The 24,371-nt window shown below is 32.2% G+C and overlaps 1 protein-coding gene across 12 annotated transcripts in view; it reads right to left on the bottom strand.

Moving 5' to 3' along the window:
* CASK (peripheral plasma membrane protein CASK) overlaps positions 1-23,589 on the bottom strand; it is a 94,644-nt gene extending 71,055 nt beyond the window's left edge. For 9 of the 12 annotated variants that reach the window (XM_065355212.1, XM_065355220.1, XM_065355215.1 and 6 more), the window contains exons 1-11: positions 23,310-23,589; positions 22,970-23,082; positions 22,778-22,883; positions 22,615-22,692; positions 22,368-22,543; positions 22,145-22,210; positions 20,357-20,535; positions 19,319-19,441; positions 19,056-19,248; positions 18,857-18,975; positions 17,370-17,561 (exon numbers count right to left, since the gene is read on the bottom strand). In XM_065355212.1, the coding sequence (XP_065211284.1) occupies positions 17,370-17,561; positions 18,857-18,975; positions 19,056-19,248; positions 19,319-19,441; positions 20,357-20,535; positions 22,145-22,210; positions 22,368-22,543; positions 22,615-22,692; positions 22,778-22,883; positions 22,970-23,082; positions 23,310-23,368 (1,404 nt within the window). In that variant the 5' untranslated portion in view covers positions 23,369-23,589. The remainder of the gene's footprint in view (positions 1-17,369; positions 17,562-18,856; positions 18,976-19,055; positions 19,249-19,318; positions 19,442-20,356; positions 20,536-22,144; positions 22,211-22,367; positions 22,544-22,614; positions 22,693-22,777; positions 22,884-22,969; positions 23,083-23,309) is intronic. The other 3 variants (XM_065355223.1, XM_065355224.1, XM_065355222.1) reach the window with 2 other exon arrangements.
* Positions 23,590-24,371: the final 782 nt, after the last annotated feature.

The raw sequence follows: 24,371 nt of genomic DNA, 5'->3' as shown, positions 1-24,371 counted from the left end.
CCTACGTATACGTATTTGAATTTTGACGCGATATTTTACAAACGGTTTCATTATTACGCGTATATGATACGGTTAAATTTCATAGTTTTTATTATACGTATAATTCCGCTGGTGATATATTATTCCATTTGAATTAATCTTGAAAACGTCGACGTACTTGTAGGATGTATTTAAAAAAGAATTTTTTGCGTCGACGTTTTTTCATAGCTTCACGTTGCTGGCGCTGTGCTATGTGAATGACATCTTGACAAGTTTCTCATTACCTTTCGAGTAAATTAAGAATGCTTTAAACTTATGAATGTGAAGGGAATTGTTCTATTCAAAAGTTTTAATTGATGCTTAGTAAGCGATGAAAAATTTACTAAAATCAGTGCGTACATGATTACGCGAGGAAAAAAACGCCAGCTTGAGATATGAGGCAAGGAAGACTCCCTTAAAGTGATACTCAACTTACCAGTAAATGTTTTCTAAACTGAACGAAATAGCGAAAAAAGTGTGGGCGATTCTTTAGAGAAAAAGCTGGATAAAAACCGAAGGTAAAAAAGAGAGGATATCCTACGATGCGGAAACCGTGTTCAGAGTAAAACGTACGCCTATCGTCAGAAATTTCGCAAAGTTTTCGTGGGAAAATGCCACACGTATTTTCAAGTCTACCGTATAAAATTTAACATTTGCACGTTTACGACTGCTGTGCGAAAATATCGGGTTTAACAATCAAATTTACATAAATTAGATCCTTGTTTAGTGTTTTGTTTGATCTTAAGATGTTACATTCATCTTGTTTCAGGCAACGCGCGATATAGCATCTCTTTTTTGCCAGCTAGTCGGGGGCCTTTTTTTTTCCTCTTCATTATTAAAAATCGATTATCCGCGAGTCAAGGTTAAACAAAACCCCTAAATGGACGATAATTATTACGTTTTAAATTGCCACCACCTACAGTCTACACGAGTATAAAGTAAAGTGGAGTAAAGTTTTCAGCATTTCAACATGTCAAGATAGAATTCCCAAACTACCACTGTTTCGTAGGCTTACATCCAATTGCGAGAGCTAAAGAAGTATAAACTGAACGACAGTTAGTATAAATATTACGTAAATTTTCGTGGCATAGCTAATGTTTTATAAAACTTTTTACCGCCACAACTCGACGATGCGATGCGATGCGGCGTAGCAATCGTGCTGGCAAAAACCGTTTTTCATTTTGCTTTATGCTATTATAATAAAATTTGGTTAATTGATTGTGCGAACGTTTAAAGCGAACGAATTAAGGTTGTAAATATTTATTTTTTTCTTCTTACGTTCAGCAGCAAGTTCCTATAGCGAGGTTAGATAAACACGCGAGGTTATAAAGAAGGCTGTTTTTTTTATTAAAATTCTTAAAAAATTTCACATAAAACTGATTTTAAATTTAAATACACGTCATTTTTCAGAAGGGGAAAAATTGTTCGATGATGCCACGTATTTTGTTTTCGAAGAAAAAACAGCGTTTTTGTTTGGTTCGTTAATCGATTTATTAATATGTAACATGAAATAATTTTTGATACAAACAAACCTTTTTCCATTTCAGAAATTTCAAACACTCGCACACGATCAACGTTTTTTGAAAATAAGCTCATAAGCATAACATTGTTCAAATTTATACAGCAAGTCTTGGTATAAAAATTCATCGACAATTCATCGAAATGTAACAAAATGCAATTTCAAATGAATTTTTCATGCCTTTATCTATACATGAGGTCTGTTTTTGCTATCGAAGGTTTCCCATTGTCATTATTTATTACTATAGCAAGGACAGATTTTCAATTCACAATCAAGTCCGGATAAAAATCATTGAAATTCAGGCTAAACAATCACTATCCTGCAGCCTTATTACATAGAAGGTTTTCTTGAATAAACTCGTCCTCACCTTCTAAACCTTCAGAGGAAAAAAACTTCAAATGATCAAAAGATACCTATACTTAAAATCTGTTTCTCGAAAAATTTTAAATTTTTGAACGAAATTTTGATTTTTGGGGAATCGTATTCGTTTTTCCTTAGGATCAAAATAGAATCACTACACGACCGATTATTTAATATACTGAAATTGTAATACATGATGTATTTCGAGTTGATATTAGTCTAGACATGAATTTTAGTTTGGTGCATCATCCGAAAGAGGATTCAGGGGTTCTCAAAATATAACGATTCAATTTTTTCTTTTTAAAGTTATAAAACATAGAAAAAATTGACGCTAAACTCGGGTAGACGTTGTCGTTACGCATCTTTAAGGATATATTGGAGGAAATAAATTTTCGACCATTCAAGATTTATGAGAGGGAAACGCTTTTGCAAGAAAATTTCATTTTTGGTCGAAAGATTCGTTTCTAAAAAACATTTATGATTTTATAAATCCAAATGAAATTTCAAAAAAATCTTTTAAAAAAGGGTCTTTGGAGTGTCCTTGAATCATGCCGAATACATTTCTCTAGAATACAGGTCAAGCCACGGGAAGCTTTCAAAATTACCCAAACAAGTACAAATGATCTACAAAATTACAAAATAAAAAAGATATCGTCATGGTACCTACTCGTATTTCATTTTGCATTTAAAAAAATCAGAAAACCGCTAGACAAGGATTCGTTAGTAAAATTTAATAAACGTGAGGACAGAACAGTTATAGTACGTTACGTGTAAGTACACTGTACACTGCACCGTAATAAAAACTAAAAACAAAAATTATTACATTAGGCCTATACTTACGAATACGAAGCTTCATTTCAACTTTCAGCTTCAAGTGTAACATACAGATTTTAACAAGAAATATACCAAAAATTATCTCAATTAATACATCCCTCTAGATTATAATGATTTGAATAATGTCAATAAAAATGAATTAATGTTCCAAAAAACTTATTCAGCATTGTCACGAGCGGTAAAAAAAGTTCCAAAGTGAATACTCGTAAGTTCAATTATAATACACCAGACGGAAAAAAGAGAAAAAACATAAAAGGAATAAAAGTAACAAATAAAAATTAATTACGTTCGGTTTTATACGCATAATTTAAGGAATTAAGAGAACTAATTCTTCGCAAGCTTTTCATTTTTTACCATAATACGTTCCAAAATTGAAAGGGAATTTTTTTTTATTGCAAAGCATTATTTCACACTCGGAAAAATTTTGCAATGAAAATTAATAATTTCTTTATAAAAAAGAAAAAAAGTTTTACAGGTGATGTTTTTTTTTTGAAAATGTAGAAAATAAAACAGAAAATTCTTTTCACGTGTTCGATAAGCTGAAAAATTCAAGGAACTTATATTGTTCATTAAAGTGACGAATTACCAGTCTTTTCTTTTTTCATGTCGAGAAAATAAAGTTCACTTTGTTTGTAAATAGTTGTCGAGTGCGTTACAGCGAGAAAATTTGATAAATTTGAGTGCTTTTGTCGATTTTTTTCTCCAAAAAGTTGAACGATCTTTGTAAACGTTTGCGGTTAATAATTGTCCGAGAAAATTTTTTCCAAATGTAGTAAGTTTTACCAGCTTTAGATTAGCCAACTACCAAATAAACGGAGGTACGAGTGGATTTTTTTCGCAAGTGTGTTTCGGTTAATAACAACGCTTCCAATTTCATGGATATAGAATGATAAAATTTTAGATAAAAATTATTTCATGGTGACAAGCAAGGCGGAAATTTCTTCTTTTTTTTCATTAATACACGTATAATTCGACGTCGAGGAAAAAACTACAAATAGTGAACAATGTTACAGAATGATGCTATAAAAAAAGAGAAATACATCCTGGAAATGACACACGACATGTATGAAAACGCAATATTAAAATACCTACAAGATAAATAATAATTTTTTCTACTAACGGATACGATCCTACATAAATGATTTACCACAGCTCATTTTTAATTTATTTTAACGCGATATATACATAGAAAGGTGAATTAATGAAGGAGCTGTTTGTATATTTTATAAAGATACCCCTTCTTGTATAGTGATTTCGCATCAAATGCCATCAAAGATACTGTAAAATAAAATAAAATTCAGAGGAAAATCAACTTTTTCATTTCAAATCAACTACTCCTTCAGAAATATTTACACTTTTAACACTTCTGCATGTACCTTATTCGCATACATAAGTATATTTTAAACACTTTACCAGCGCTTGAATTTTTCCTAAAACAATTAATCTCAATCGTTAAAAATGAGCGTCAAAAAGTTAGACGAAATAATCAAGACCAAAAAAACCACCTGACATTATGATACATACATTAATAAAAGTGAAAAAATTAGGATAATTTTTTGTTCAATATATGCACATATTTGAATAATAAGTTACAATTTTTAGTAAAAACTTGCATAATATAAGAACCAACCCTTCCTGACATGATAATTGATAATACATACGTATGTAGCCTACTTGACGGAATGTCAAAAATTGGTTAATTTTTCCTAATTATTTGTAATTACGGTGGATTAATTTTCTGAAAAAAAGTCTAAAATTAATTCGCTTAAAAACATGACCGTGATTCTAAAGCTTATCCCTGAGGGAAAAACTTGTTTCATTTTTTATCACGTCCTCAACAAATTTTATGATATCCGCAAAATTCTTACATTTCTCAAGTTCTGAAAACATGAAGAATTCCCATGTGCCCAGTTGAAAAGCCAGTCAAAGTTACATTCACTCGTGCAACTTTGACTTCACAATAGTTTGTAATATGCGTGATTCGCTACGTTTTTTGCATGAAGTAAAAAAGTTACTATAGAATATCTTTTCTGTTGAAAATATTGACAGGTGATTAAAACAAACCGTGCTGCAAGCACCACATAACTTTACGAACTATTCCTTATTGCACAAAAAATTTTCCACTTGAAGCCATTACAAGAAGGTAACAAAAATAAACAGTTTTTTTTAGGGGACTTGGAATTTTTTTAAAATCTCGAGTATCTACACACAACTTCGATTTTCATCAATTCCGTCGCAATATTTTCAAAATCTGTCTCTGATAGTGTTCATTTTAAAAAGTATAAAAATCTGAAATCAGACTACAGAACAACCAGACCAGAAACCTCCACCAGTCGATTCGGGAGATTGAGAATCGGTGTGGTATAAATCAAACATTTTTTTTAACTCCATTCCATCAAATTTCTTCTTTTTTCCATAAAAAATTAGGATTTGAATTTTTCGAAATTCTCCGAAAATCACAAAATGATATCTCACATTGGGAATTCTCCCCGGAGGTGCACTTTTGGATGTTTCTCTGATTAAAAATTTGCCCACCTGTTGAAATAATCTCTCCTCTCGTATAGCAAATTTTGAAATATCGGATACAATTTATATCCCGACCACCTTTAAAAGTTAGTAGAAAATAAACGATTATCTAGTTAATGCGTCTTTATCATCCAATGCTAGACCTCAAAACTTATGAGTTCATTGAAGCGAGGCAACATGCGGTAATTGAATCCAGAGTGATCAATCATCTAAATACTATTGTGAAAAAAAATCTGAACGTGGGAAAATACCTCTGAATTTTTGCACAAATTGCATTCAAAAATCCGTAACGAAAATGAAAATTAACTACTTCACAACAAATTACGAAAGCATACCTTTTTTATGAATGCATCGCTATTTAATTAATACTACACCAAGGTCGGTAAAACAAAAATTGAACAATTTCGTTTGAAAACCTTCATTCAAGAATACTTTGAATTTTTTTTTTTTTCAACAAAACTTTTATACGAATAAACGCTAGTTAGAGTAGAATAACGCGAATTAATTACGTTACATTAGAAACCGTCTGGCGCAAGGCGCAAAAAATCAATCTTTTATGTTGCCAACTCGGTAATTTTTTTCTTTTTCTCAACTTTACATTCTTGAATTTCTTTGTCAGGCTACATCATGGAAAGCAACAATAGAAACAAGACGAATTTGGCAGAATTAGGCAAATGAACGCGTAGGTAATATGTATTAAGTTTTGAATTAAGCTATACGATATCAGTACATAAACGTACCGTCAAATATTATTTAGAGTGGGAAATACACAGTACAGTCGCGAGAATAAATAAACGTGATGGATTTCTTATCGAAGTCGACGCAACGTACACCGACATTAAACCTCTATAAAACTTATTTGAATAACATATTTCAGCCACTAACGACAAATATTACGTCCCAGTTTAAACATTCATCTCACATACGGGTTCCGGCAAGACGAAAATGGTTAATACATCCTATATAAATGTACTCGAAAGTGAAAAAAAAAAGATTCTACAGTACAACACATACTACTATACCCACAAACATTGAAATCTCCGACCGCTATATTTTTCACAAATCAACATTCGGTAAAACTTCAAAGATGAAAAACTAAAAATTCTACGAGCATTTTATCGTTTTACTTGTACTCGTATCGTATTCATACGTACTCAAGTCGAGTAGAAAGGCGAACTCGTATCATTTTGAAATATTATTAAAACTGCTGCGGTGAAAGCATTAAATAAATTGAACATGGATCGGGTGAAGCTGTCATTATTTACAGTTTATTTTCCAAGACGCCAATTTTGGCGTATAATTTGACATGACAACGAATATAAGAAAGAATAATATGAATACGAGAACCACTGCAAACTAACACACTGAGTAAAATTATAGCAACAAATTGCAATGGAATTTTTTACGCTGATCTCAATACAGGGTTGATGGGTCACTATGAGAATAAAATACGAACACAAGTCTGCAAAACATGGAAAAGTTTATCGCATGCATGGTTGACACATCTTGATAACATATTTTGAAAACGTATGTAAGTACATGCACGCGAATGTGGCAAGAGAGAGAGAAAGAGAAACGCGAAGAGAAAACAAAAGGTTTTCAGATGAAAATATTAGAAAAGATCAGAAATTGTAGGCTATCAGGGTGTCTACCAAACCAAAAAAATTTAAAAGGAAGACTTTTCAATCACCTTTGGATGACCTCCACTTTTTGATGACCTTTTTCAAAAATCACGTGGGCCTAAAATTCAACTTGAATGGGCGATTTTTTTAGAATTTTTCACGCTAATCCTGAAAAAATCCATTACGTCAGGATTTTTCTCAATTTCAGAGTTGATGACTCCATTATAGTACTAAAATTCCATCAACTTTTGATAACAATCGAGCAATTTCTGCTGAAAAATTAAAATTTAATACAACCCTCCTCCCACCACTTAAAAATTATTTTATTCTCAAAAATAATGAGATGGCATTGATCTTGTCTTGCTAGAAATAGAATTTCTCGAATGTATTTCCTCTTCTTAGCCTCTAGCTTTGGAAAATATACAATTTATATAATGAAAAAAATTATTTTTGGTAGGTATCATTCAATTTTGAGAATTGCGCTCATGTTTTGGCTAAAAAGGATAACTTTTTGATGACTTTGATGACCTGGTAGACACCCTGGCTATAGCGAATATGCCAAATACGTATACAAAACGTCCGCTACATTTCAAACTTTAATACCTACAGATTAGTAGGTAGCTGACAATGAAAAAACGAACAAATAGAAAACTAAAAAAAATATTCACAAAAAAATCCACCTATTTTTGAAATAACTTAAGGGTCTCGCAAAAACGTGAAGCAAATCAAAAATTGTAGAAAATTAAATTTTTCAACTCGAGAATGTGATGAAATATTCCTACGAATGATTTGTTTTTGAGATATCAAGTCAGAAAAATGATATCAGAAACTTAGAATAGGTAATTCTGACTGGCGGGTTGTGCGCCAGGAGGAGACACAGACGATCACAGCGTAGTTTCTCTGTTTTTGAGATATTAAGTCAAAAAATGATATCAAAAACTTCGAAATAGGTAGGTAATTCTGACTGGCGGGTTGTGCGCCAGGAGGAGACACAGGCATCACAGCGTAGTGACTTTTTTTGATCCAAATTGTTTTTTATCGCTATTTATCATCAAAAGTTACTCATAGCAAAAATTAGACAGCTCTTCGGACCTTTTTGGACACTCTGGACTCGAGTATGTGAAACTTTCTGTTTCTTTTACACGTTCATATTCAGACCTCAGTCGTAGGGAACGTTGCATGTAGCACCGCAGGAATACTTTCAGAACCAAAATTTGAAGCTGTTCAGATTTTCCAATCAGTTTTCGATTAGCGACTTATGTCATGAACTAAATTTTCAAAATGTGTTCGAAATTGAATTTCGCACTGACCTAACCTTGAACCTTACAGAAAAATACTCACGAAGTCAATCGGTTCATTCGCTATGAAGATGAAAACCTGATCTAAAAAACTTATCGTTGCTACCTACTCGTACTTACAGAACACCCTCAACACTCGAATTATTTCAAAATACCATCGAACTAAACACCAATGACATTTTCACTCCTGTATCGGTAAATAAGGTAGGTATACCCATAAAAAAACCTCCTATTCTACGAATGAATAAAATCAACCAACGAAAAAACTGGGTACCGCATCCGTATAGGTATAAAATTTTACTAGTTTTAAATCTCGTTATCCGTGTAATATACACCGCCTGCACCATAAAGTATTTATTACTGATGAAAATTTCAATTACACTGCCTCTTCATACATGCATTTGACACTGATTGAACAGCTCGGTGTCGGTTGAAATTACGTTTCTCGTCGTAATAATTCGAACGCATTTACATCCAAATAAACACGGCCGCGTCGTTTTACAAAAACTTTACGTTTCGCCCTTCATATTCGACCCAGCGACCATGATTTTTTACAAATAGTTTCGATTAAACCCCTTAACTCTCGAAACCTTTATCGCTTGGCGACAATAAAACTTCACGACGAGCAGATAGAATTCATCGAAAAAACAAAAGTTTTTTCTCCGCTCCTGCCCTCACTGCCAAAAGTTACGAATTTGATTCACGGACCTACAGTATGCGCAAATGCGAAAAATATCAAAATTTATTATATACGATTGTTTTGTTAAATTTACCATAAAAATAGCTCTCTGCGTTATAGATATGCTCGCCATATTTAGGTTTCAACTTAAATACGTATCTATATATTTTTTAAAAACTTTGCCGCGGCTTATTTTAACACTTCATATGCCGAGCTTATATATATTTCGCAGTCAAGTTTATCGTTCGATTTAACTACCGAACGAGAAAGCGAAAAAAGCTGTCTGAAACGACTGAAAAGTAATATTTCTTTAACGTATACAGGGTGTCACATTAAACATAAGCCTTACTTCAGAGTTGGGTATTGGAAGGGTGAGAATTGAAAAACTTTACATGAACAGGATATTATCTTAATATTTGAAGGGACAGTGATTCGAAAAACTTCCTTTCTCGAATCACAAGGTCGTCATCATTTTTCAAAATCAGATTTTCCACTTTTTTAGTTCCAGACAGATTTATCTAGGTTGAAAGAAGTGAACGATTTTGGCTCGACACTCCTTTTTCGATTTCAACTCTGAATAAACAAAATTTGCTGCATCTTCGATTTTCAGTTGAAAAAAAAGGAGAATGGGGAGTTTTGAGCTTTTAAACGTGTGTTTTTTTTTACAAAAATGGAAAAATGACACATGAAAACATTTCAAGTTTCTTTCTCTAAGTACATGGAAAACTGATCTTGGATTCTCGTTGGGGGGAGGGGGGTGAAAAATGAACCTTCGTTGACGTATCTTGTAACAACTCACGAGGACCTCAAAATTTTGAAACATGACGTGACTTCTAACAGAAGGTGAGATATTCAAAGAAACGTTAAAAGGCTTCATGAAGGAAAAAAAAATTAGAAATAAATTTATGAAATAAGAAGTACGTCATAAAATTTTTAGCAACTTTCTACAGTTTTGAAAATGGATAATTTTGTAAAAAAAAAAAAAAAAAAAACATTTTTTGTTCATCTAAGTACTTGAATCCTAAATCAGAATTGACTTTCAAAACCAAAAAAAACTCCATTTTCTAATGTTTTTTCATAATTTTTGACTGTTTATAACAAGGTATTTCAATTTGAAACAGACTCTTTCAATAGAGAGCCTTTCTTGTTTTTGAAAATTTTCAAAAATACTGCAACTTCAAACTTCACAACACTTACCTACTTTATTTAAAATTACGAAATTTTTTGAGCATCGTGATTTTAGGTACAGTGAAATTTGATGGACACCCTGTATATTAAAACACACTGCGTCGCAACTACGCCAATAACTGACACCTGAGATGAAATTCCATTTTTAAATTCGTTTTAAACATGATCCTTCCATCTGAATAATCCGCAATGAAAAACGTGGTTACCTTCAGTCACAGCATCCAACCACAACGTGTTATTAATCGAGCCGATTTTATCGACGAAAAATTAGACTAAACGAAGGCAAAGCGTATTTAAATTATTTCTACGTAAAAATCAAATTATTTTCGAAACCTAAACGACCGTCCCGAATAAACACATTATTTACGCGATCAATTTAAAAACACTACCACGTGTTCTCTCACCGATAGCTTTTTCGAAGCGGCGAAAAGTGATACGATTCGACGCTGGTTTCTGCTTCCATTATAGCTCTAATATCACCTAATTTATACGTTCTGCACACATCGTGTACTCAATTACATTTATACGAAATACGAGAAAAAAACTTCATTCGAAGATAACGAATCTATTAAAACGAATTTCATCAACGCCGCAAGAACTCGTGCATTTTCGTCAACATGGTTGCCTTTTTCCCCTTCAATCACTCAACACGTTCGGTTTGACGAGTAACAACCTTTCGGCGCGGATCCGGCCGCAATAACGAATCCGAATTTTTTTGCAAAAAAATCAAACACACTCGAGAACATGAACCTTGATAGAAACGTAAATCACATTAATCTTTTTCACTCGCGACAACTCGTCGAAAAAAAAAACATACGCGATACGCGTCTTCGACGTCGTTAGCACTCAAAAAAAAAAGAAAAAAAATGAAAATAAAAAATAAAGAACAGTGAACAAAATTTGGAAAAAATTTCCATCCTAATGTCACTGCGATAAATAAAAATTGCATCCAGAATGATAAAAGCAGCAGCATTTGCGTGTACCTGATTTGAAAGCGTACAGACTCTGGCACGTTGAGGCTGGTGATGATGATGGTGACAATAATGATGACATATGACATTTGGTCTGGGAGACGTATTATAAATTCGGAACGGCGTTCCGTTCGCTAATCGCAAACGATGCGGACTATGAACGGGGCAATTTTCTGACGGAGGATATGATATGTCGTCTGCTTGTACAAGTCGTATTGTTGCTTTTAATGGTAACGGTGGGGGAGGAGGAGGAGGCATCCATTCATCCGTCGGGCTACACATACGATCACCCATAACGTACACAACGATTTCCAAAGATATTTTGCCGAGTAAAAAAAAAAAACACTTCGAAAAAAAAATCTTAAATTTTAAAAAGGATCGCGAAAAACAGCCCTCGTACTAACTATCGTTGCAAAACCATCGTAAAGGTAAACTGAAAATAGGAATTTCCGGATACGTGTAACGTTGTAGCTCTATACGCAGTGTTACCTATTTTTCACGACTCGAAATTCCAATTTACTCGCGCAAATTTGAATCGCGGCTGAAATTTTTTGTTCATTGAGGTAGGTTTGTCGATAATTCTGTAAAACATTTTGGATGTTTTTAAAGATATTTTCCATTTTTTTTTTTTGCAAGATTTTTTCTCGGTAAAATTTAATTTTTCATTTCTAGAAAGAAAAAAATAATTTCGATCGTTTGAATATCAATAAATCAAAATAGGATAAACGAATCGACTTTTACTCGTATTGCAACAAAACTTATAGAAAGCACTGATTTTAAAACGCATAGGTAATTACCTAACAATGTTGGGTAAAAAATAGATGACATCGTTGCTTCACAAAACGTAATAAGATTACTTGAAAAATCATCGCACGAGCATAACATTTCAGACACGTCTTGAAAAAACACACTTTTTGTTGCCACATTTGATAACAGCAGACAATCATACACAGATAATTTATAAGGAAGTTAGTAATTCAGGAACAAGTTCCCATTAATAATTCCAACTGGCATTTCACATCGTTAACACGTATACGAAATTTTAACAAAATTTAATAAGATGTATCAAAATTCTGGCGACATAACTTTTTAATATAATTTTAAGCGTATACAAGACGAGCTTGTAAAAAGCAAACAAACTTTACATCAATTTAATTACCAACTTGAATTACTTACGAAAATATCGTCGTCTATAAAACTACTCGTAATTTCGTCGTAAATAATGAATGGTGAAATTTACACCGGCGTAGAATACTGAAATTAAATTCGTGTATTGGAATTCGGTACAATAATACCGACTCGTGCAATTAAAGTATAGAAAAATATGCCGTAATTTTGAAATTTTCCGTTAAAGTACGATACACAAGGCACGAAAATAATGGTAACACTGCGTTGTAATTTTCTCAAGTCGTTCATGCGCGCCGCGCGAATTTTTAAACACTTTTTTGTTTCGGCAAAACTTAGGCAAAACGACAACATCGGTATCGTAGATACAGAAAGAACAACCCACTTGAAAACCAAAATTCGCACTCAAAACCAAATCAGACGCGTAAAGTCATGTGAGAAAAAAAAGAGAAATAATTCCAGCAACAAAGAGAAAATCATCGCGGTTATTGTAGTATTCAAAATTATTTCCAATAGGTGTCGTAAACTTGTAGGTACGTATGAGAAGTACAAAAAAATTCTATGAACGACCTGTCTATATCTTGATTTTTGAAGGGATAATATTTTCGAAAATTTTAAAGAAAATTATTTTATAGAATGGATTCTGAAACAATTTGAAAAAGATGAAAAAAAATTCCACTATACATAAATGGAAGGTATAACTTAAAAATTTAAGTAAACATATATTTTTTTATTTCTTTTTTGAAAACCCATCAATTTTTAAAAATAAAAACTCCACTCCTGACGAAAAATTTGAAGAGAATTAAGGTTTAAAGTTGCGTAATGATAAGCAAAGAAAGTTATATAGGTAAAGGTATGTTTACTTTTTTCTCGATCCTTCTCAACTGTCGAAGTGCGAATTTTTCAAAATCAATTCGAAAAACTATCATTTTGAATTAAAAAAAAAAAAATTTAATTTAATTCGTATTTTCAGTTTCATGAATTAAATTTCAATTTTGGCCTCATTTGAGATAAAGATCCAAATTACACAATGCACATTCTATGATACAATGTTGTTGGACAGGAATCGTAACCGCATGCCTTTATCTGATCTTCTATATTTCCGCACCCTCATCTCGAAAGGAGGGGGAAAATATTAAGAAATTAAAAGAATCGAAAAAGTGATACTTATGGGTAGGTATTGAATTAATGTGGTTTCGAAGGTTTTGATTCTGATAATGGAATCCATTTGACCCCAAAATCGAAAATAAGCTCTTCAAAAAAATTCGATGTCGAATTGTCGACAACTACTTATATTGCAATTTTCAAAACTTTGGCCCCCGATTTACTCTCTGCAGGCTCAAGTTTGATTTTTAAGGTAGATAATCGATTGTCAGAACAAGAATCAGCGTCTCAGAAAATCAAAATTCTAGCATTACTATCACATTTTCCAACATTTTGAGACTCAGCCTCCTTCAGATCCATTCTACTGTATTTTCACTTTTGTAAGGTTAAACTTTGAAAATTTTAAAAATAATTTTGTAGGAAAAATAAGTTCTTGAAAAAATTGCAAGTTACCGTCCCTCGTGCCCACTGCCCAAGCAGTCTGATCGATACACAACAGAATTAATGAACCTAACGTTGGTTAGGACATACTTATCTACTCGAAAGAACCAGGACACTTAGTAGTAAAAAATCCAAAGATGCGATTACGAGACTCGTTCTTTTGCAACATTATTCATACTCTTAAATTCCGAAAAAATCAGAGAAAATAAAATTTAAAAAAATATACATCAATGAACCGGTTTGTACTCGTATGTTGAACAATGTGAAAATTTTCAAATCGAAGTCAACTTTCTGCGTAAAATTATGAAAAATGTAGTATTTTGAGAAATACTAGTACACCACTGAAATTCGATATTCTTCGCACTACAAACATTTGATATCATATATAGGATATATCATTAAAAAAAGTACTTTATATGTAGGTGAAAAATCGTGCTTGAGAGTCCACAGGGTTATAAGATGAGTATTAAGATCACATTTCCTCAAAAAAGTTTTTTTTTAATATTAAAATTTGAGTAGTTGGCCATTTTTAAAATTTAAATAAGTGTTGATATGGTGTATAAATATTAATAAAAATAACTTGTAGGTAGTAGAACGAAATTTTTACTTCAGTACTAGAACCCTCCATCCCCACCATCAACTTTAAGAATAAGATCAAAATTCAATATACTAATGGACTCAGCCATTCCATTACAGTTTGAATATCGAATCCTGATTGGACACAAAAATAATCAAAAATGGACGATTTTAATGATCAATCCATACTTATAAGAAATCTGTCTGAACAATTTTATCGACTAAAAATCGAGCAAAGTGATTGGTCCATTTTGAGGATGAAAATTTAATAGGTACCTATTAAGGAAAATTAAGAAAGTAAAGGCAGTAAAAACATCAAAATGATTTAAAATTGAAAACTTACGTTGCATACATGGATGCATTTGCATACACTTTTTTCAACTCACCCACCAACTTCCCTTCACAATTTTCAAGAACGTGTGACGATTTATTGCAAGAGAACAACGAAGAATGATTTATAAGGGAACGGGAAGAGAGGTGGAGACAGAAAACTACAAATTCTCAAAACTCAATCTCGAATCCTCCAACATAGGTAGATTTTAACATTAGAAAAATACGATCTTTAAATTTTTAAAAACCATTCTTAAGTTTTCAAAATTTATAAAAACAGCGCTGCCACGCCAATGTTCTCAAATAAAAACATAATTTCTCGCATTTTTCACGATTGAAAACGCAATTTACCCAACGTTTTGACTTCAACTTTTTTCCTCCTCTATTTTAACCCTATTTTCCACTCAGGCGGCTCTAACAAAACCGACATCAGTCAGAAAACGACGCAAATTAATTACTGAAAAACTCGTTTAAAAATTATCGACGGGATGAAATTATTCGGGCATTTTGTCAATATTTACATCTATTTGACGACTTTCTAAACGTATTAACGATTTTTCGACAAGCAAAATACAAAATACGAGATGGTTTAAAAAAAAATCCAATTCATATTAAGAATGCGATTTTAATTTGAGAAAAAAAGGTTGTTTTTGAGTGATAATTTTTTTTTATTCGATGTTTTTAACGTATCTATTTTTTCCAATACCTCCATACGTCAAACAAAATGCCAGTTTCCAGCTTGTTTTGCCGTTTCATTTCGCCACTAAAGAAATAATCATTGAAGTGACACGATGACATTGGAAAATGAAAGCATGTATCGATATACGTACTTTGTATTCGAATCATGTACGTATTAAATCGTTCGGTATACTTGTACCTTTTCTCGTGACGAGACGCGAATTTTTCTAATTTAGATAGTCGTATACAAGGTGAATAAGTTGTACCAATGTTTGGAAATTCTTCGAGTAACTTATAAACACTGTACCTAGTTTTTCCGTTCACGTTGATTTTTTTTCTTCTTGGAACCGAATACGTTATTATTACATCCTTTACGATATTGTGAACCATAATTCAATGTCTATCAACTTTTTAAACCTGTCACAAAATATCTAAAGAAAACCTATCCCGGAAAAAGAAAAACAAGAATTCGAGATTCTTTTTATGTATTTTACATTTTTTTCCCGCACACTTATCTATCATAACTGAATATGGCACAGTTTCTTTCGTATTCGACGTGAAAATTTTTTGAATTTAAAATTTATTTTTCGAAAAGTTATAGCAATCGATACGTTTGAATTGGAAATGAGATTGATGGAACAATTTTTTCTCAAAACTTTTTGTTCATTTCTTCGAACACATTGTTTAATTTTTAAAGAGAGAAACAAGTTGACAATTGCAGATTTTATTTCAGCGTGAATGTGAAAAGAGATGATCTAATTTTACCCACACACCTGGTAAGATGCCTAAACATTTGAAATATTTATAAGAGAGGAAAAAAAGCAAAAACACGTAGCAGTATTTCGTAACAGTTGACCAAATGTTCCTAGTTCCTACGTGTCGAAATTTTGTTTTTAGTAACATGCACTGCAGGACACTTGTATAAAAATTACCTCGAATATTTCAATTGTCGTTAAATAAAAAGACTACGACAGACAATAGGTGGTCTAGGTACACTGCATTTATTCCCGCGAGACTAATAGTATTTTTCAAAAGCTACTAAAACACAAAAATGTGAATAAAACATTTTTAAAAGCTTACTAAATCTTGTTCCTTTTTCTTCCTTTTTTTTTTTATAAGAAAAAAAGTACCTACCTAGTAGCACGGTGAAATTAAGAGAAATAAAATGAAACACACCACGTACGAAAATCTCAAGTAAGGTTTTTAAATGGTAGACGAAATAAAAAGTAAGAAAAAAATATCGCAGGAAAAACTATTAACACGTATACACCTACCATCGCTTTTACTTAAGGAAAAAATGGAAAGGAAAAAAAGAGGGAAAAACTTGATACGTTTTTGTTAACATAATTTTCGTTCGAAATATTTTTTTTTCAACTTGACTATTTCGTTTTCTTTTTTATTATTTCATTTTTAATGAATAAGCTCGAAGTATTTTTCATTTTTACCATTCTCAACCATCGCGAGTAATTAATGTCAAAATTCAATGAAGTCGGTATAATAATTTCCTACCGTTTTTGTACACAAATAATACGAGTACAACTTTTTATTTACTCGACTGCCGGAAAATATAAGAGCTATTTGGCATTTCCATATAAATGGCAGTTTAATAGAAGTTTTTTGATTTTATTGGGAAATTGTCTTATTTACATGTTGGTAGAAGTCAACAAGGTTCAATTTGATTTGAAAAACTTCTTTACGACTTCTCGAATTAATTAAAACTTGCACAAGAAGTTGGTTTAATTATTGATACAACAAACCGTAGAAAAATTTCAAACGATATTAGTGTTCGTGTTCGTGCATTTTCTTTCTATTTTTCCCTCCATTATCGTACAACTAAGATGAATTCATTTAACTTTCGTTTAATCTTCACCGTAGTAGGAGAAGAGCTCTCGTAATAACTCTTTGATACCCAACCTTAATTACGCGAATTTTATTCAGGGCCCTAATATGAATGTAACCCGCAGGAGCAATTTTTTCTCCTTCAAAAGGTTACAAAAGTTTAAGAGTAATACGATCCCGTCGTAACTTATAATCTCTATTCATAGAAGCAGAAATTTTTTCATGCCAGCGTTTTGTTGATAATTTTCACAAGCGACTTACCTTCATATGCGGCTTCGTTAAAAGTTCCAGCAGCTCGCGAACGATTCTTTTCAGTTGATTATCGTTACTTGGAAAAGAATAACTGTCGTCTATATCCTTTAGTATGTCAATAACCTCTCTATATCGGAAGTACGCGTCCTTCGGTGGTCGAGGTAGTGTACTCAATAACTTACTAGATATGAAATCGTATAACTACGCAAACAAAATTACACGTTATAAGCACTTTGGTGAAGGTAACTTAACTATAACTCAATAAGTGAATGAACATTCGCTGAAATAAATTCACCAAACGGTAAAAGGTCCAGTTTAAATATATTGGGGAAACAGTTTTCTAAATTAAACGGTTGAAAGGTTATGGAAAATAAAAAATCAACGGTTTTCTTTGTTCGTATTTTTAACGATAATCTCTAGTTGTCAACTCATATTTGAGTTTCAGCTTTTTTCATCTTTTAAATCAAGGTGGAAGGGAGAAACGGATGAGAGGTTCATAGGGTAGCTAACAGTATAAAAAAAATGTTGGCTATTGGAACTTGGCGAATCTTTTTTTTTTTCATCATATAGTTTAGTTTTTTTGACGTTTATCCCATTTTGAGACTTAATTTCGAAATGAATAACCAAAATCGATTAGACAGCTGTACAACATGTGAATTGTCCTTCTCGCATCATTTTTGTTGTCTCAGAGTTCAGAGACTCTTTTTCCATGTAAAAAACCAAAGAAAGTGTTTCTGGAGTTCAGTTTTTTTTTTCAATCATAAAAAAATTGATTTGCTACTTCAAAACGCTAAGAAAATTAAATCATCAAAAGTGGGCTTCAAAACGCTAGGAAAAATGAAATGCGGAAAGAAAAGATGACTACCAAAACTTCAACTGCTTGATCGAATTTCTTACCACTTTTTTCAATTCTCCCATCCAAAAAGTAGACCCCAAAAGCATTAAAACTACATTTTAATCAATTAGGTAGGTCGAAAATATTCTTTGTCAACAAAACAAAAAAAAAACTGAATACCTATTTATTGCAGCAAGACAACTTTTTCAGCTTTCAACTCAGCAATAGGCTCATTAACTAACCATCGAAATTTATAATTTTTTTTTCAATTTTCTTATTCACTTGATTTTATTTTTAAAAAGTAAGTTTCTGGAATCAAAAATAGTCAAAGAGAGGTAACTCTTTAGTGAAACATTTAGCTAAAAGTAACTTCTTCCGAACAAATTTATAAAATTACTTTCAATGAACTCGAGTATGACACATGCTGCCCGACAGAATTTTCAGATCTTTTTGTATTCTACAAAATCAGCATGCACTCCTTTCAAGCTACTGATACAAAAAATCTTACGTATCTTAAATTTTTTATTTTTCTGAAAACCATTCATTTTTATTCATTACCATAAATGAGTCATGTCGTGCCTTTTTTTGGCGGATTTATTTCAGCGGGAGCATTTCCGTTCTATTCACCAAATCAATTCTCTTGCAATATTTTCTTACTCACCTCTAACAACGCGTGTAATTGCTTATCTTCAAATAACGTAGCGACTGTATACTCGTCTTCAATACTAATATTTTCCAAACATCTTAGATCATCTATGCTATCAAATATAGTATTGACAGCTACACACAAAAAAAGTAAAAATTAATCAAGACATTTTAGTTTCAACGAATTGAATAACTCTTGCAAAGCGTCATCTCACCTTTCGAAGTGCCTTCGTCTGAATTAAAATCAGAAAACTGGTCTACATCGGATAACGTATCGTTACATAGTAAGGCCCATCTAGGCGACGAAGCAGCATTCAATATGGCACCCATTAATCTACGACGAGTATTAAACTTTTTCAACTCTTCTACCGTACCAGATAAATGCATTTTAGCGCATTTATCCCGATCCTGGAATAAGAAAACAGAATTTTACTAATACAGTTAACGATTCCGGTCGAACAATTTGTAATCAACTTACCCTTAACCAACGATGATTCAATATTTCCTGAACCGTTATTCTTTTATTCGGATCAACAATCAGCATACGTTTCAATAGATCTTTCGCCGCTTCGCTTATACACTCCCAAAATGGTGTATTCGTCTAAATTAAACACAAGCGTAGAATTTTCTATAAAACTTTCTACGATAAAGTGTATTAATTGGAGGAAAACCCCTTATATACTATGTAGGATTACGATTAAAAGTGAAATATACGTTTACACAACGCTACATAAAAACTGTTTATTGGTCGACGCTGAACCATTTATCTTGCAATAATCGAACAAGCTTAAATGAATTTTCTTTAATTGAGCTTTTTTCTTTTTTCCTCAATGGTTTGTTGAATTTTACACGAGATTAAAAAATCTATTTCACGTGTGTTTCTTACATTATTGAAAATTTATGGAATTCGAGACAAAAGAAAATGAAATAAATTTTTATCAGTCCCTAGTAGGTAAGTAAGTACGTACAACTCTAATGAATGCTTAAAAAGCTGTAATGTCACCTGTCACGTTATAAAATTAAAACATTTGTCGATCTGTACTAAAAAGTCACGATTTGAATTCCTCGACCGGATAAAACATTAAATTGAAATGCCTCGAATTCGAATATTCAACACTCGTGAACTTTCATTCGAGACTGAATCAGCCGAATCCCGATAGTATGATAAATTCTCCCAGGTCACATTTCTGAATAATTAATCGTACAGGATATTTCAAAAATAGATGTGCGAATACGTGATTAAACACGTTATAAAAAACATAATGAACGAAAACACCACATAAATTCCCAAACTGGGCAAAAAAAAAAGTTACAACCTAAAAAAAAATTACCCGAAATTATTAATAAAACAAGAAGGAAAAAAATAAAAACTCATCGTTGACAATAATTCATTTTTTGTTTCATCTCATAATGAAAAGTCTTGGAAAATTTTAATCTAAAAATACTCCGTATATAAATCTCAAAACAAATTCCAAGTATAGTTTAGAAACTACAAAAGCTATTAAATTCAAATTACCTTCAGTCTGCCACGACAAATATTTCGTTGAAGTCGTTCCCCAGATCCTGCAAACGGTACGGAACCCGCCAAAAGTAAGTGTAATATAATCCCGCAAGACCATATATCTCCCGGTTTACCAAACTGTTTCTTCTCAATTATTTCTGGAGCAACGTAATGAGCAGTTCCTACGTTGGCCTCTGTGGAAAATATTTGATTAAAACTACATTAATAAAAACATATATGCCTTTCAATGCGAATTTTCTGTTAATTAGCTTCACATGTACCAGAAATAATGTACCGAATTTTCTCTCAAATATCAACGAATAATTTTCACACCGTAATTTTTTCCATTACCTAATTGCCCATTGACTTTATCCACAAAAAAAAACAAATTTTTAAAACCAACTTACGAGTAATACGTTAAAATTGTACCTCAAACATCAATTTAAAAAAAAGTGTTCAATTATAGTAATACATACATTCAACAATTTCAAAATGACAGCGTTATGGTACCAATATTTACTTTTCTGAAATATTAACAGAAACAAGAATTTTTCTCTCCAAATATTTTCAACTCGAAGTTTATTTTTCGTTAATTTTTTTCTCAACGCTAAATATTTTGTACAAATTACAAAAATCCTTTGCATCATGACTGAAATTACATCAAAATTTCATTTTCTCGATAAAGGTATTCAAAATTCATTTGATTAAATAATCAATTACATGTGAGAGAATTGAATAATATGCTTTTCAATGATAACTTACATATCAAAAGTTATTTTGCGATAAATTTATTCACGTTGATAGTAGAAATGAAAGAAATTTCGGAAACTAAATACGAAAAAGGTCATTTGAATACATAATACTATTTTTTAAAACATTATAATTGGATACTGAAAATCGTCTGATAATCAACTATTTGACCGCCTATCCCTTCCTCTCGTCTCAAAAAAAATCAATATTCAATGCTACATCTAGGAAAGAAAAGTCAAAATCACTCAACATCGAGTGCATTTTGTTACTCTGTATTTTTGATGACATGACGCATTTCCAAGGTCAATAACTAAAGCACGTACATTAAAGAATGAAGTACTTTTCAGATAAAATATGTTAACTGCTTCAATCTGGCGTAAAAATTCATTATGATTTGGCTTCTCTATTGAAATACCGACTAATAAATTTCTTATTTTGAGGAAAATAATTGCAATATTCAAGCAGAGAAACTTGGATTTTCGAAAAATTTATTTTCATTCCTATGTTACGCTTTAACCATAAGTAAAGTTCCTTCATTCAAATCAAAATAAGTGCTTTTGTCTACCACTGAAATATACAATGTTCTACAAGCAATCAACATGATTTTTTGAAAATCATAGAAGAGATCTCAAGATGTACGGATTACAAAAAGCAATCATTTTTAAAAATTTAAAAAGATACACGAATAAATAAAAACAATTCTAAGGGCAAAATATATAAAGCTAGATGCTATTGCTTTAGCAGATATGAATAAAAATGCATCAATTCTTCAACTTTTGGCGCATTTACTACAAAATGAGATGATATACATATTACCTACATCTATGGTGAACCAGTAATGGTTACGAATAATTTTAGACCGTCGGTCCGAATGACCAACTAAACAACGTATTACTTATATTTTTCACACCAAAAATATGACGAATAGATAATTTTGACGCAGCGTTATTCACTTATTTTCAAATCTGAACTTATTAAAATTCTACTCAACTACGATAGAAAGCTAACAACGCGAAAATACTGTACAAGCGAGAAATGAACATTGAAAAATACCATGATTTTCAGCTACTTCAATTTTCTCCAACTCGGGTAAATGTTCATACGAAAGAGAACGAGAAACTAAAATACATAAATACGTGAAACCGTTAATCATCTCAGGCAAAGTGGTAAAAATTTCGACTTATAACGTGTGAACCTTTCGGAATGCTTTTCGAATTCAACGACGTCGCATCGTATAATGTTGAGTATTCTCAACGCAGGTATCATTTCAACTCACCAGAACTAATAACTTTGCCATTTTGTAACTGTACCGCAACTCCAAATCCTCCAACTTTGACCGGAGAGCAGTTTTCTTTGGATGCTAACAATATACAGTGAGGTTTTATATCTCTATGGATAATATCGTTTTCATGGCAGTATCTTATTGCTTCCATAATCTGCCTCATGTAATGACTGAAAAATTCAAATGGATATGAATAAATGAACAGTCTGATACCACATTACACTACTTCAAAGTTTCGTACCTGGCTACAGCTTCGCTGTACACAAATCCAGCCTTAACACGTTCAACTATTTCAAAACATACATCGGATCCTTCCATGCTATAAAACAAAATACATTTCAAAGATCCGAAACTAGACATTTTTCAGTTAAATGGAACATCAAAATGTCAGAAATGTTACATACTATTCGAAAACCATGTATAGTAAACCTTCTGAACTGTAGGTTTCTAACAGTTCCACGATATGAGGATGTTTCAGCATATGACATATCGTTGCCTCGCGTTTCAAATCTATCAATACATTAAATAAACCGTCATTAATACACAACTACGATATAAGTGAATCATTATACATGAAGAGAAACATGAATAATAACCATCAGTCGAAAGTCCTGGACTGCTAGAATACTTTGCAACATCAACTATCTTGACGGCGAACTGGTGCTCAGTTTGTTTGTGAACACATTTGCGTACTAAACTGTGTGGGCCCCTGCAAATACACATGAAATATGGATTACATTTGGATATTCGTTAAAAGTATAATTCATTTTCTATCTTGAATCACTCTAGTTGTACTGTTTACTACTATGGTGATAAAAGACATTCTGTTCACTCATCGTTAACATTCTACTCATTTACAATTGATGACGATGAATTGGTAATGGGTACTTAAGGTGAAGCTCTAATTTTTGAACACTATCACTAATTTCTACGTACTTTCCGACGATATCTCCCAAAGTATAAACATCATCGAAAAGAATTTCATCTTCTGCCATTTTACAGCTCGACGATATACTCCACCCACATTAATAAATAAAACAACCAGGCTTCAGCATCACACTACGTTAACCATAAGCACAATTGGCAAAAATACTAAATAATCATGGTAATAAGTTGAACGTTATGCATTTATTTTTCAACTGAAACGTTAATTAACACATTGATACATCGGAAATATTAAATGAGCAGCACACAACAAAAATACATACAAAATCAAATTGATTACTTTTTCCCGGGACCATCAGCGTTGCCAACTCACAAAACAAGAACGGAAAGTAATAATCTCACAGTGTTGCCTCCATACTTCGATGAAAATTAAAACTAGCGCAAAACAGCGAATCGCGAAACAGCCAAAGCGCCAAAACGCAAACGGAAGCAAAATAGCAAAATAGCAAATTAGCAATTTAGCAAACATAAAAACATGACATGGCAAAAAATAAAATATTTCAATTTTTGTTTTGTAATAATTTGAGGAGCTTGGTGACAAAGTTAGACAAACGCCACGGAGGGCGCATACGGAAAGGGACCTAACGACCAAAAAAAAAAAAGTTCTCCGAAATTGTTGTAGGAACCTTTACAGAGTTCCTACAACAATTTCGGAGAACTTTTTTTTTTTTTTTTTTTGGTCGTTAGGTCCCTTTCCGTATGCGCCCTCCGTGGCGTTTGTCTAACTTTGTCACCAAGCTCCTCATTTCAAATTTGTCATTTTGTCAATTTGAAATTGTCACAAGTCATTAACCCACCCAAATCCAAAACATAGGTAGTAACTTAGTAAGTATTAAGTAAGTACATACAAACTTTTTCCAAATTTGCAATTATTCAATATCAAAAATTTGGACTTTGACCGCGCGAGGCCGAGGCAAGAAGCTATACACTTCCCTGAGGAATCAAGAACAATATTTTTGGTTTCATTTTAATTATATTCAAATTTCTTATTTTAATTAATATAATCTTTTTTTTTACAAGAAAAAAAATAATGGGAAGACTTTGAAAAATGTA

Source organism: Planococcus citri, chromosome 3 (genome assembly GCF_950023065.1).
Source record: "Planococcus citri chromosome 3, ihPlaCitr1.1, whole genome shotgun sequence".
In the NCBI taxonomy this organism is placed as follows: domain Eukaryota; kingdom Metazoa; phylum Arthropoda; class Insecta; order Hemiptera; family Pseudococcidae; genus Planococcus; species Planococcus citri.
Note: the sequence above shows the minus strand (reverse complement) of the source record. Positions and strands in the feature narration are given on the sequence as shown.